We start from the raw sequence: 14,245 nt of genomic DNA on the forward strand, positions 1-14,245 counted from the left end.
TCTAGACTACCACTGATATATGGATGTAGGCCTACATGTACCATCGTCATGCATATAAAGAGGTAGGAAGCATTAGATTCAATACAGTACATTTTAGATTGTGTTTTACTTGCAATTACTTAAAAAAAACTATATAGTCAATCACCTATGTAGAAAATAATGCCATTTGTTGATCTTTGCAAGTAATAAGAATCGGAAATGTATAGCCATTGGCAGTCTGAGTCATTCAGGATAAAGATCAAATACTTTATTAACATAAAAAGAAACCTATCACACATCAACACCAAAAACCCATCCAAGACTACTTGATCAGTTAACCAAAAATACATGATGTGGCTGGATTTACTTGGACCATCTTCATTTCTGAAAATATCATTTTATTGATATTACTTTATTTAAATCTCAACACTACTCAAATCATGATTGGGAATTTGATTTATGTGAATTAATATATTTGCATTAGGCCCATATTATGAAAGCTAATATTCTACAGCTACAGAGATTGATTGTTTGTGGACAAACGTTAATTTTGCTGTTATTCTTTCTTTAAAAGTAATCAAATTTACTGCACATGCTTTGTGTATTGCACTATAGAATCATATTGCATAGGATGTACGCTGGTGACCAGCCCCTTTTGCCCAGCCTAGATTGGTAAAAGAGAAAAAAAGGCAATAAAAGTGAAAGATAATTTCCACTCACAAACAATGGTATTATATTGGTGACCTTGAAATAGATGTATTCCAGGTACATAAAGTATTCAGGCTGAAACTTTCACCACCTGAGAATGATGTGCTTCTTCTCATTTTCTGTAAAGTCACTGTAGTAGCAAAATTGTGCTTTTGCACTCCACCTGAGAATTCTGCAACAAGAGATTTCTGCAGGAGATTATGTGAATATCAGTCTACAGATGCTGTGGACTTCAGCACTCTTGGCTCTCACTGCAGGTAGAGGAAACAGCAGCTCTGGAGAGGAACAGCTTGCCGCTGGGACACACACAAACTTCAAACATCCCAGGAGAGTCACCTGGTGGTCCTGCTTCACCCAAGGGTAACTTTGGAAGACGAATGGTCTCAGCATCTAAAACCAGCTGCAGAAAAAGTGACTCCGTGAGGATTTGATTTTTTTTCCATTGAAGTTGAGTATTTACAAAGGTCTGAGATAAACAAGTCAAAAAGTCAGACTATGTTGAAATTCTGGGATTTCATTTTTCATTTAGAAATAATGAGGTTTTAGAATTTTGAACTATCTAAAACAAAAAAATATATATCATTTTTCAATATTTTAATTTATAATATTCAATATTCTGCTTTATTTCTAGGTCTCTATTTTAATGTAATTAAATTTGTGATATTGACCATGTTAATGGATTTGTACAAACATTTTCTGTATGCATAATCTCTTCTATTGTCACATATCAAAGTACATTTAACCAAAAAGATTGAGACAGCACTCATGAAGGTGAGAATGTTAAGAGCCCTGTACACTCAGACTGTGCTCATTAAATCAGAATGTTCATGACAAATTATTTGTTTTTAATGTTAGATTAGCTGATATGTTTAAATTCCACGAGTGTGCACTTACAAGACCCTCAGTTGAATGCAAAATAACATCCAGACTTGATTCAGCATCTATATTCCCTGCTGATGCCTTGATGTAGACTCCTTTGGGAGCTTCCATGCTCAAAAACCGGGTAGGAGACTCCAATCTTAGAGACACAGCAGCCATTAGAGGAAATATTAGTGCAAGTTTCAAACACAAGGTGGCATCAAGTCAAAGAATACATAGCAAGAACATGCCTTGCATCAGAAAGCTGTTCATTTCAGATAGTGAGCTATAATTTAAATATATGCATATTGCATTTCAAGAATCTAAAAGTACAAACTTAATAAAACTGATGCTAATGTATGAAATTGCCATACTAATGTTATTCATAACGATCCTCATCAGCAATGCTTTATTAAAACATTTAGGTTAGAAGCTCCTTTACGGAAAATGAAAATTTTCCTTCAGCTTAGATCACTTCCAGATGACTCAGAAAAGCTCTTAGTCATCATCTACCACAAATAACTATGACTTTTTTCTAAGTAAACCCGTTCAGAATCCCAGTTACTTTTAGTTGTAAAAATAGCAACCATCAATTTTAAATTCCAACCACTTTCAACAGACTTTAAACATAACATTTGCAATAATGAAAGCTTGCTCCATGTTCAGTCAGTTGTCAGACACTCACCTGAGGTCTCTCAGAGGCTCTGCTTTGACCAATGGCGTCTGAACAGAGTGCTCAAAAAGTGCGCCTTGTGGGCCTAAACAATAAAACAGTGTGTTTAGATCAAATAACATATATGATCATATGTTCATATATGATTTCATACATTTTCCTAGATTTGTAGTAACTTTATTAGTTAATTCTGAAAGAATTTTGAAAGTCTATACAGACAGTAGCCTGAGCTCATGATGTAAGAGCCCTGGAGATGTGCAGTGATATATATTTGTAAGTGAATTGGACTCTAAATTGCCACAAGATGTGAATGAGTGTGTCAAAGTGTGCGCACATGGTTTTCAGGGTGTATTCTTGCTTCATGCCCAGTTTTCTCAGGGCTCTGGATTCAACACAACCCTGAACATGATATACAGTAGCTCTTAACTGACAGTGAATGAATTTAAAACATGTTACAATTTTGGACTCGAAAATAAAGTTATTTATTTATTTATATAATAAAGATTATTATAACGATTAGGTCTGTGTGAGTGTTACGAATCACAATCTTTCCTCACCGACAGCTTAACTGTTTTTGTTAGAGCTTGGCACTAAAGCACTGAACCACTGTGTCCTCTAGTATCACTTATGGGATAAATTGCATTGGTATCTAATAATATGTGATTGATGAAACCTGGGTGATGCCTGCCTGCTTAGAGTCATGAGCATGCTTAGGGCTTTCATCTGTTATTAAAGTAACATAGTGAGAATAAAAGGCTAACTAGCTCAGGGCTGTTTGGATGGTAATGCGATATTGATATACAATCCGGTGTAACAATGTGTCATGAGATATAAGATGGATATTGTTAAGGCCTGGAGCCTTGAGTCTGGCTTATTTAGTGTTTGAACTCGACTGATGGATGCTAGGAAAGAAAAACAAAACAGCCCAGCAGCGCTATTCTTTTTATGCACTGAGCAGAATACTTTAGAGTTACAATACAAGAATCCAATACTTTGGATTAGCACGTAAGGATAGTACATGATTGCAAGGATAGTACATTATAGACATTGGTAATTATATAGCTATATATCAGCTGGATGCCACCTTTCTTTCAGAAACTTTTCATGCCAGTCAAGGGCTAGAATTGTAAAGTGTGACCTCATAATTATAAGGCTGTCTGAGCCACCATCCACAAATTATGCAACCCAGTAAGGGTTCTAGAGAGAAGGTTGTCAAGGCGAACAGAAGGACTGAGTGTGTGAATGACAATAAAACAATACCATAATAAATTAAATGAATGAAGCTGTTATAATTACATGCAAAAATCAATTGTCCATAAATGACTTTTCTAAACATCTGGAAAATTCAGTAAAGTTGGTGTTAGGGTGAATTACTGGGTGCAAAGATTGATTTGACATAGCATCTGAAAGAGAGTCAGCACCATGCCAAAACTGCTGCTTTTTGAGTCCCACTGGATCATAAGTAAGATACCTATTATGAATATTTTCATTTTATTGATATGATTTATAGACTTATAATTTACAGAACTCCAGAATTTCTTGTGTTATACCAAATTACAACTGAAGCAAAGTATGTAAGAGAATACTAAAGAAGGCATTTTGACAAATGTGTGTTTAGAGGAATACATTTATTATTTTCTAACATGCTTTAAGTGGCAAATAAATTATGTAGTGTTGCAGATAGTAGATAGTACTAAATAACTGGAACTGCTGTGCAGCTTTCCCAAGAAAATAAGCTAGAAATTTTATCTAGGAACTGTGTGAAAGCCATAAAAACAACAAGACCATTGTAGAAATAAGAAATTAATATTTGTAGTCAAGTAGCATTTGATAGACCAAACTGTTCTGTTACCATGATGTTAAAAAAAATGAAGTCAGCTATAAACATGTATAACATGTACAACCTAACATCATAATATTTTAGATGAGTAGCAAAATATATGTGACTGTAATATTTAAGGTTATCAGTGCTGACTGTGATATCATGGACTGTGATGATGATAGGGAGGATGGGTACAAGTACCACATTTAGATAGATTTCTGCCTAACAGTGCATGCAAAGTACCTTTACATTTGTGTCTTTTTAAAATGACCAAAAGTACCTGTAACTCTGAGTTTCCCTGTTCCCACAACCGCTTCCTTTTCATCAGCATAAAATAGAGTCTTGTCACTTGAGCTGATTGTAAAATGTTGCCCAAAGGCCTTGGCTTGTCCTGGACCTGAGATGGAAATCACACCCACAGTTTTTAAATATAACAGTAAAAGATTTGTTTTTTTATGCATAAAAAAAAGAAACCTGCACAAAAACTTAATTAACTTAATAAATAATAAAGTTTCAGTTCATTGACACTGTATGTTGCAAATCACAATGTATTATTATAGTGTAATAACAAAATTAACTAAGTAATGTCCTTCATATGACTCACTGTATTAGTCTATTATTACTCAACTCTCTTGGGTAATGTTTAAAAAAAAGACCAAATATAGTTTAGAATTAAATAGGAAATAGGAGACTTTTAAGTAAGTATTAGCAAGATGTAGAATTGCAAAAAAAAAAAAAAAAAAATGGAAGTATATAAAAAACAACACAAAACAAAACTGGAGGACAATGAATTTGGAAGTCTTTCATACCTACAGACACACTTCCAGTTACATCTCCGTTTTCATTGCGGGCATTGAGAGTCACATTATCAGTGGAGTGCACCAATAGAGCTGAATCCTGTAAGAAACATCAGTAAAAATAGCATCAAATATAACAGTTATTTTAGTAACTGGCAAATGTGAAGCGGTGAATTATGTGCAAATGTTTTCATTTCATTACAGAAACACAGTTAAACAGGGTAAATAATTTGCATTTGTAAATTAACACATAATTCAATTAATTGGAACAGTTTTAATTTCACTGAAAGTTGTGAGGCTGTTTGTCTTCCCAAAAGAGCAAACTCTCAAATTTTAATTAAGTGTGTGCTCAAAGATAAACAGAACATGCTGAAACCATAGCTGTTTAGCCACAGGAACAAACAATAAATGTTCCCAGCTGCTAAAAGCCATAAACCCTTTTCTAAAAGCAGTGACATGAGCAGAGAGGGAAAGAGGTGAGATTAAAGGATGTACATAATCCCCTTTCTGTGTAAAGAATTGCCCCATATGCCATATACATCACTTTCTTTTCATTAAAAGTCTCTCTATAATTCCACTTTCGCATTTTTGAGACCTTTACGTAAAATCACAATGATATTTAAGTTGCCTATTTCCTGTTACAGCTATAAATTTAAAGACCTGTCTCACATGTTTCTAATTAGGTTATAAAGTCATCAAGCACATTTTCAAAACACACATGTACAGGCAGAAGTCTAATGATACCTCTCTGGAGTCAATCTCTTCAGCATAAAGTGGAAAAAGAAACTCAGACTCTCCTTCCAATCTGACCCCATCTTCTGAGACCTGGAGGTATCCCATGCCTTCCTGAAAAACATAAAATAACATCTTATACTGTTTCTGAATGAGTATGTCTTGGCTTATAGTGTGGGATAAAATGCATATTATATATAATGATTAAAAAATTATTCTTACAGTATTGAACCACATCACTCTCAGGATCCAGATTGTGAGTCCAAAATTCACCACCAGGATTATGATGAGAAGCAGGACAAACAGATAAAGGCAACGTTTCCTCCAACCATATATACCAATCTTATAGATAGAGTCAGTAGCTGGCCTTGGCACACCAGATTCATCTGTAGTTCTGATGTATTGTTCACGGACCATCTGCAGAGGAATATTAATAAAAGAAAATGTGCATTTGTATGTGTAGTGTATGCATAGTATGGGTGTTATGAGATGACATTATCTGTATCTGAAACAGGAAGAGCTCCAAATATCCATGTCTGTAACTCTATATGTGTTTCTATTTGAATTCTGTTTCTGACAGTTCCTCAACCTCGGCTGAATTACTCAAACACATAGCTTCCATTCAGAGTAAAAGCTGTTCCTTTAAGCATTCCAACAAGTCTTCAGGACAGAAGGCTTTGAGTTGATCTCTATACAGATGAAATATACATAAGTTGTTGTTTGTTAATGTTGGAGGGTTCAGAGTGTGCTGTAAGTGCAAAATCAATTTCTCCTTGGGGCATATCATACCATTTCATTATTTATTATTTTACAAAAACTGCATGCCCGGTTATTTTATATTTTATATTCAGAAGAATGACCCAAAAAAACCAGACATCATTTTATCAGATTATCATTTTCCAGACATGCAGCAACTTGCTCTCCTTATAGGAGGTCTCCAAGGGCTATTTGGACCTGGTGTGTGATATTTTAAAATTAGAAATAAATCTCTGTAGAAAGGTGTGTTGCCAGAAGCATGGCAGCACTTGTACAAAAAGCTATTTGGAAGAAATTTATTTAGCTGTTGTACCTGAAGAAACCATTTTATTCATCAAATACTGAAGGCAAATGGTTCAACCGCTCATAGAACTTTTAATAGTTCCCCCAAAGGGACAACCCAGAGAACCCTTAAGGTTTATGGATTTTGTCTGAGTGTATCTGTGTTTTGCTTCTATAAATTAGTCATTTTGTGTTTTGAACTTGCACAGTGGGGAGTGGTGTCATGACTTGGGCTTGCATGGCTGCTCACTAATCTGTATTGATGATGTAAATCATTTATTGATGATGTAACTGAATTCAGAAGTCTACAGAAATGTTCTGCCTGCCAGTTCAGAGATAAATGAATCTAATAAGGAGAAACTTTATCATGCATCAAAACAATAACCCAAAGCACACTGCCAACTGCCAAGTCAACAGGCGACTTCAACAGGGGAAAAAGTGGAGGGTTTTAGACTGGTTGAGTCAATCACCAGACCTTAAAACAATTGAGCAGCATTTCATCTGCTGAAGAGTAAACTGAAGGGAGAACCCCCTTAAAACAACCCAAAAAAAAAACTGTGGTACATGCCTAGAAAAGCATGAGAAAAGAAGAACGCAACAGTTTGATAATGTCAGTATGTCACCAGCTTGATGCAGCTTTGGCTGGATATTAGCTTTGGCAAGCAAAAATATGAAGTGTTATTTATTTATTTATTTATTTATTTATTAAGGGTATCTGTTCATATACGTCTGCTTATTTTAAAATGAGGTGGTCTGTCAAAATCAAATTTTATTTGTCATATACCCAGGTCACATATAGCTTGCATTTGTCACTTACAGTTTAACACATTTAGTAAATATCAGCAAATTAAAGCTAAAAATCTGATCAAATATTGTATATCCTTTGATATTCATTGTTTCAAATATATTTGATCTCAGATGTCTTCAATGGTTAACATAAACAAAAGAACTGGCCTTTGCATTCCAAAACTTTGGGTGGATATATATTCATAAACACATCCTACCAGTCAAAAATTTGGGCACACTTGGTCATATAATAAATACCACATATGGAAATGTTAAATCAATTCTATTTCATATGTTTAATTCTTATCTTTAATAGTCCTATTTTCTCCTTTTCTCTTAAACTTCCCAAATACATTTCCTTAAGTTATATATAAAAAGTATTTGTTTAATAAATAATTACACTGAATAAAAACTGTGTTATAACAAAATATCTTCGGTATTGTGTGTTCTAACTTTTGACTGGTCATGCACGTATATGTTTATTATTTATTATGTTTATCTGTGTTTTCCACCTTCAGGATTATTATAGTTTCTAATTCTGTTGTGTGCAGACATGTGAGCTTTAGACAACTGCCCATGTTTTTAAATATAAAATTATCTAAAATTATTCTATCTGTAGAATCTATTTACCTATCTAGTACACATTATTAAAGAAATAATACATGGATGTCCAATGTAGATGAAATTTGTAGTGTTAGTGTTTCTTTATTAAAACATTTATATGAGTGAAGCAATATGAAAAATATTTGGTAATTTAAGTGAGTAGTGAAATATGTGCACTATTTCAAACAATGACATTCATTCATTCATTCATTCATTTTCTAGCGCTTATCCGAACTACCTCAGGTCAAGGGGAGCCTGTGCCTATCTCAGGCGTCATCGGGCATCAAGGCAGGATACACCCTGGACGGAGTGCCAACCCATCGCAGGGCACACACACACACTCATTCACTCACACACTCACACACTACAGACAATTTTCCAGAGATGCCAATCAACCTACCATGCATGTCTTTGGACCGGGGGAGGAAACCGGAGTACCCGGAGGAAACCCCCGAGGCACAGGGAGAACATGCAAACTCCACACACACAAGGCGGAGGCAGGAATCGAACCCCGACCCTGGAGGTGTGAGGTGAACGTGCTAACCACCAAGCCACCGTGCCCCCCCAAACAATGACATTGTGTCTGATAATTAACACATTCATATGTAGAGAATCTAGTTAAGTTTCATGTAATGAAAACAGAATTTCTTTGCTTAGACATTTTGAGTCAATAAAAGTGGTCAGTATGGTGTTGACCATATGCACATGAATTGACCAACTCATGAGAAAATGCCTTTTTTTGCACTGTAAGTGGGAGTTTTATAATTAACAACAATTATCAGATTCAGCAAAAATGTTGCTACTTTTAGTCGTCCCAACATTTTTCAAAAGGTTTTGTAGAAACTTCCTGACTTTTTGGAACGTCTCCTTCCCTCTGGAAATCTCAATAAACACATTTTTCACCATCAGCGTTTAAACTGTAAACCCATAATTCTCTTGTGACAGGAACAGATGCTTTATCAGTCTTCCTTCATAACAGAAATTGGTTCTTTACAGCCTAAATGTTTGCAGTCTGTCTTCCCCAGTTTAACTGCTAGTAGAGATGTTTTAGAGGGGACAATACCTGTTATCAAGTAAATGAGCACAGAAAACTGCATATCTGGCTATTCTAGACAACACAGGAAACGAATTCCACTAGCACACTGGATATGAAATATCTCTCCTAACCAGAATCCAGACTCTCCTCAGGATCTGTCAAACATGCTTTACATACCCAGCAATGATAAATACGTTCTTTTTCACAATACACACAAAAAAGGATCTCCTCAGGGAGAGGACCATCTGCAATAAACAAACCACTCAACCAATTGCCAAGAAATTGCCTTCCTCTGTACCATATCACAATTGTAAAAGTTTTTTAATAGGCATGAAACAATGTTCTAAGGTCTAAAATGAAAGCACTTTGGTGTGGAAAAAAAATTAAGCAGGACTGGAACCTACAAATTTAAAACTAACCTTACCATGGTAACATATCCAAACATTGCTTTGTTTTGGACTTCAGGTTCTCACTTTTTCCATTTTTTCCTCAGAGCTTAATAAATGGATATCCCCTTGTATATGCAAATAGATCAAATTCACATTATCCAACTCCAACATCTGAGTATATTCCCTAACCCAGTTTAAAAACAAAGCAAACAACATGCTGTTTCTATCCCTCGATCATGGATTTTCCATTAAAATTTCCTTCTTATGTGCTTTCTACTTCTTCACTCCATTGTAGCTGCCAAGACAAGAACATTATAACACCCACTACACACTGTCGTCTGAAAAACTAAGTCCTATCATTAATTGAGATTCCAGACTTCTTGTGGTGTAAAAGCCTGACCTGATGAAATACCATGAAGGCTTGTGGAGATTTAAATTGCTCTCGCCCATGTGGAGCTGTTGGAGGATACTAGTAATGAGAAGAGAAAACTGCACTCAATAGAGAGTGAGATAAGTGCTAATGGAAAGAAACAGAGGGTAAACAGCAAGCTCCATGAAGTTTCTACCCCCCTTGGTTTAATCATGTCTGCATAACTCCACTACACTGTAATGCCAAAAGCCGCTAAAAATAGTCAGTTAGACTGGTCTCCTAATGCTGAAGGAAACTAAACAACATATACAGTAGAAAGTGTTTACAGTAATGTCTAGTGAATTGGGCACACATAAAGTAAATGCACTATTTGCCATTTATGGTAACAAAGCTCACTAGAGGAAGAAGGAAAAAAATCATTAATATTTAAACACTACTTATATTTAAACACATGCATTAATAAATGTACTCAAAAAAGAAATCCAAGACAGATATAATTTTCAGCTAAGCACTGTCGCATGAGCCAAACCAGACAATGAAACACTATTTTATAGCCACACTAAGTATAAGAAGAAGAGAAAAATGGAACCGTTGCTTACCCTTGCTACTGTGCTGTGCACTGACACACAGCCTGGTTGTCCTCTGTGCAGCGGCAGCAGCAACACAGGAATCCCTGCACTCGTCTGTCCGTCAAGCCCTCAGCAGCTGCCTCTCATAAATCTGATTCTGGATCAGCTCCAGCCAAACATGAAGAGAAGCAACTCACCCCCACTTCCTCCTCTCAACATTCTCCTCTCCGATTACGAATCAGTTTCTTATAGCTATACAACAGCTCAACAGAGGACCATTTCAGTATCGTGTGCTGTCAGTACTGAAACTGTTTGTGAGTTGCTCTAGAGGAGAGTGGAAAAAGAGGGAAAAGAACAGTCAGATACATTCCCCTGTTCTGGCTCAGACACATCTGGGAGTCACTCTCTAAGCATGAGTTCTGGTTCAGCAAGTGAAGTTTGTGCATCTCTAATAAGAGTCTGGTCTTCCAAATAGCCTGAGAAAAGAGCCAGCCCACTGGGAGAGCTGGTGAATGACGAGACAGGTCATTCTAAAACTAGTGGGTATATTAATAGAAATGTGTGCATCAGGGATAGTATTGGTGGCTTCAGGCGGGTTGTTATGCAGAGGGTGTCTTTGTGTTGTCTTTCATGCAGGAGTCTGAATTTTCTTTCCCACACACTGTCAAAACTGTTGCAGCACTTTGAAAGAAAAGTTTGTCAGATGAAAAAAAAAATACATACTAGATGAAGGCTTATAGCATGAGAAGGCTAAACCATGCATAAACTAAGATGTGTTAAGTCCATTCAATTGAATTGAAGTAATGCTGAACACAATCATCAGTTTATTTTTTTGTAGGTGGCAGGGTAGTGTTATAACAACCCTAAAGCTCCAGGGTCCATTTATCTATACTGAGTTCAGGTTACTCTCTGTGTAGAGTTTCACATGATATTCATTATGTCCATGTGGGTCTATGTGGGCTCCTCCTGGCCATCCAGTCTCTCACCTCCAGAAAACATGACTCTAAATTGCCTCTATGTGTGAATGAGGATGTGCCTTGTGAACTGCTGTCCCATCCAAGGGTGTATTCCTGCCTCCCGTTCAGTTTTCCCAAGATAGAATCCACCACAACCCGGAAAATTATAAAGCAGCTACTGAAAATGAATGAATATCTATAAAGCTATAAACAAGAAAATAATTGTTTGATTATTTTTATAATTCCTTGTTTTTATTATTTTTAATAAAACAGTCAGCAGTCTAAGCAGCCCAGACTTCCCTCTCCCCAGACACTTCCTCCAGCTTTTGCGGGGGAATACCGAGGCGTTCCCAGGCCAGCCGAGAGACATAGTCCCTCCAGCGTGTCCTAGGTCTTCCCCCGGGCCTCCTCCCAGTTGGACATGCCCGGAACACCTCCCCAGGGAGGCATCCAGGAGGCATCCGGAACAGATGCCCGAGCCACCTTAGCTGACTCCTCTCGATGTGGAGGAGCAGCGGCTCTACTCTGAGTTCCTCCCGAGTGAACGAGCTCCTCACCCTATCTCTAAGGGAGCGCCCAGCCACCCTGCGGAGGAAACTCATTTCGGCCACCTGTATCCGGGATCTTGTCCTTTCGGCCATGACCCAAAGCTCATGACCATAGGTGAGGGTAGGAACGTAGATCGACTGGTAAATAATAAATTTAAATTTCTTAACTTAAATTTCTATAAACTTCACTTAAATTTCTTCACCACAACAGACCGGTATATCGACCGCATCACTGCAGGCGATCCACCGCTCCATCCTTCCCTCACTCGTGAACAAGACCCCAAGATACTTAAACTCCTCCACTTGAGGCAGGAGCTCTCCACCAACCTGAAGCATGCATGTGGTGCATGTGGTGGAGTGTGCATCCCGTGAAAGCTTTTCCAGAAAGACTGGAGGTACTGCTGTGCAATGACAAGTGGAAGAGTTTAAAACATCAATCAATAGTTGACTATACACATTATTCTCTCAGACTCAGTCAGTGGTACCCAGACCCCCAGGCCTGGGGCAGAAGGAACAATTGAAGGCCTTGGCTGCAAGCTTTATTTTTCAGTATTGTCTGTAAGTTATACAGACAGTGTTTACGGGACTCTGACATTCAGCAGTCAACCGCAGCCTGCAGCTAAACATAACAAATACACTCAGAAATCCTAATGAGGACCTTTTAGACCAAAAATCCTCTAGATTTCAACACTAACTCTCAAAAGTTAAAAAGCTATTTACATGTATATAATATGTTGTATAAAGATGCCACTGATGCACACAGTTTATTAATGATGATTATAACTTAAAATACATTATTTCAACTTTTTATTTTAGTTCTTCTTCTTCTTTCTTTCTTTCTTTTTTAGAAATAATAGAGTTTAGTTCCTATACATTTGTGTGATTATTCCTATATTTGAATTAGTAAGTAACAAATGAATGTAATGATTATAGTAAAAATTTGCTTTTATTGGGTCCAAAACTAATTACAATTATTCAAAACAGTTAGACCTACCTATGACACCTATAAAATGCCATCATTGATGCTAAACCTATGTAAACCTATAACATTTAGAGTGATGGTATGGTGTTAAGAATGACCATAATGGCAGAGTTATTTATATTTTCTCAGACCTTTAATTAAAAATATTATCCTTTTAAATTAATAATTTCACTGCTTAGAGGGCTTTTGTTACAACCACTAGCAATACTATGACATCATAAATGTGTTTATGGTCGCCTGTTTATTCTTACCCTCAGCCACAGCTTGTTTCTTACCATTATGTGACTACTACATAGCAGAAGTACACTGAGATACAAAGGTCATGTTTAAATAAGTCACAAACAGCCTAAGTCAAAAAATATGTTACTGACTCAGAGTATCAAGTAGTACCAATTCAGTATGAACCTTTAAATAGTATAGTAGCTTTCTGTCAGTTGTAACAAAAGGCTTACGCTTATGCTTATACTGATCATGTAGGCCAAATTCTTCATTTATGTAAAGTGTAAACGCTATATAGTGATAATAGTCTAGTAGAAATTTAAGCATCACCCCAGTCAATGAATCTATACCTATATTACAGTATTATAGTCAGATTAACTTGAAGTATGTCCATCTTTCACCTAATGCGCAAATGTTGATGCGAAGCAAACATGTGCAATGGTGCAAAATGTAGCTTATTAAAAAGGTAAGCTAGTGGGCTGGGGCTTCTCATTAATGGCAAAAACATGAGTGCTGTAGAATTTCTGTGTTTTTAGCAATTTTTAAAAAGTTTTTCCAAAACATTTCCCTACAGGTGCATAAATATAATATTATGTGACTTTTTATTTCAAGAAAAAGCTCTTCAGCTATTCAGTAAAAGCAATTCTGTACAAAATAATGTGAAAGACTTATTTATTTAATTAGCTCAAATGTTTGTGATAAGTCACTTTATATCAGTTTGGCCAGATATTAATTATCATTTCTAATATATTTAAAGAATTTGTTGTTACAGTCTTTGTTTACTGAAAAAGATTTTAATTATTTAATAAAGAAATTTACCAATATTCTAATCAGGAATCAACTGGGCTTTAATTAGAAATATATCATGCTGTAGTCTGAGAATGAAACAGGAGAATTCCCAGATGGTACATCAGTCTGTCACAGGGCATCACACACACGTTCACAGCTAGTGGCAGTTATTATTTGAAATTAATCAGCATTTGTTTGGACAGGGAGAGGAAAAATGGGAACCTAGAGGAAACCCAGTGGACATGGGAAGAACATGTGAGACACCACACACAATAACCTGAGCTCAGAATTTAACCAATGACCCTGGTTTAAGCTGTGTGTGTAATCAGGATTATTTTACATTTACAGCATTTTGGCAGACGCCTTTATCCAGACTGACTTACATTATCTC

At 36.4% G+C, this 14,245-nt stretch overlaps 1 protein-coding gene across 1 annotated transcript; it reads right to left on the reverse strand.

Moving 5' to 3' along the window:
* Positions 1-225: 225 nt before the first annotated feature.
* sgcg (sarcoglycan, gamma) lies at positions 226-10,772 on the reverse strand. Its single transcript, XM_060888022.1, has 8 exons — positions 10,391-10,772; positions 5,792-5,986; positions 5,582-5,683; positions 4,850-4,937; positions 4,321-4,437; positions 2,231-2,303; positions 1,582-1,705; positions 226-1,087 (listed from the first exon to the last, which is right to left on the reverse strand). Exons 2-8 carry the CDS (start codon positions 5,984-5,986, stop codon positions 920-922), a joined length of 867 nt encoding a protein of 288 aa, XP_060744005.1. The 5' UTR covers positions 10,391-10,772; the 3' UTR covers positions 226-919.
* Between the last annotated feature and the right edge of the window lie 3,473 nt (positions 10,773-14,245).

The sequence above is a fragment of the Tachysurus vachellii genome, chromosome 15 (genome assembly GCF_030014155.1).
Source record: "Tachysurus vachellii isolate PV-2020 chromosome 15, HZAU_Pvac_v1, whole genome shotgun sequence".
NCBI lineage: Eukaryota > Metazoa > Chordata > Actinopteri > Siluriformes > Bagridae > Tachysurus > Tachysurus vachellii.

What these genes read in the sequence shown, in the direction of transcription:
- sgcg (XM_060888022.1), bottom strand. Translation starts at nt 5,986, where the DNA reads ATGGTCCGTGAACAATACATCAGAACTACAGATGAATCTGGTGTGCCA. An exon ending in AAGAGATTGACTCCAGAGAG is followed by an intron (nt 4,938 to 5,581) that starts GTATCATTAGAC and finishes TGTTTCTTACAG; the next exon opens with GATTCAGCTCTATTGGTGCA. An exon ending in TGCATTCAACTGAGGGTCTT is followed by an intron (nt 1,088 to 1,581) that starts GTAAGTGCACAC and finishes CTTTTTCTGCAG; the next exon opens with CTGGTTTTAGATGCTGAGAC.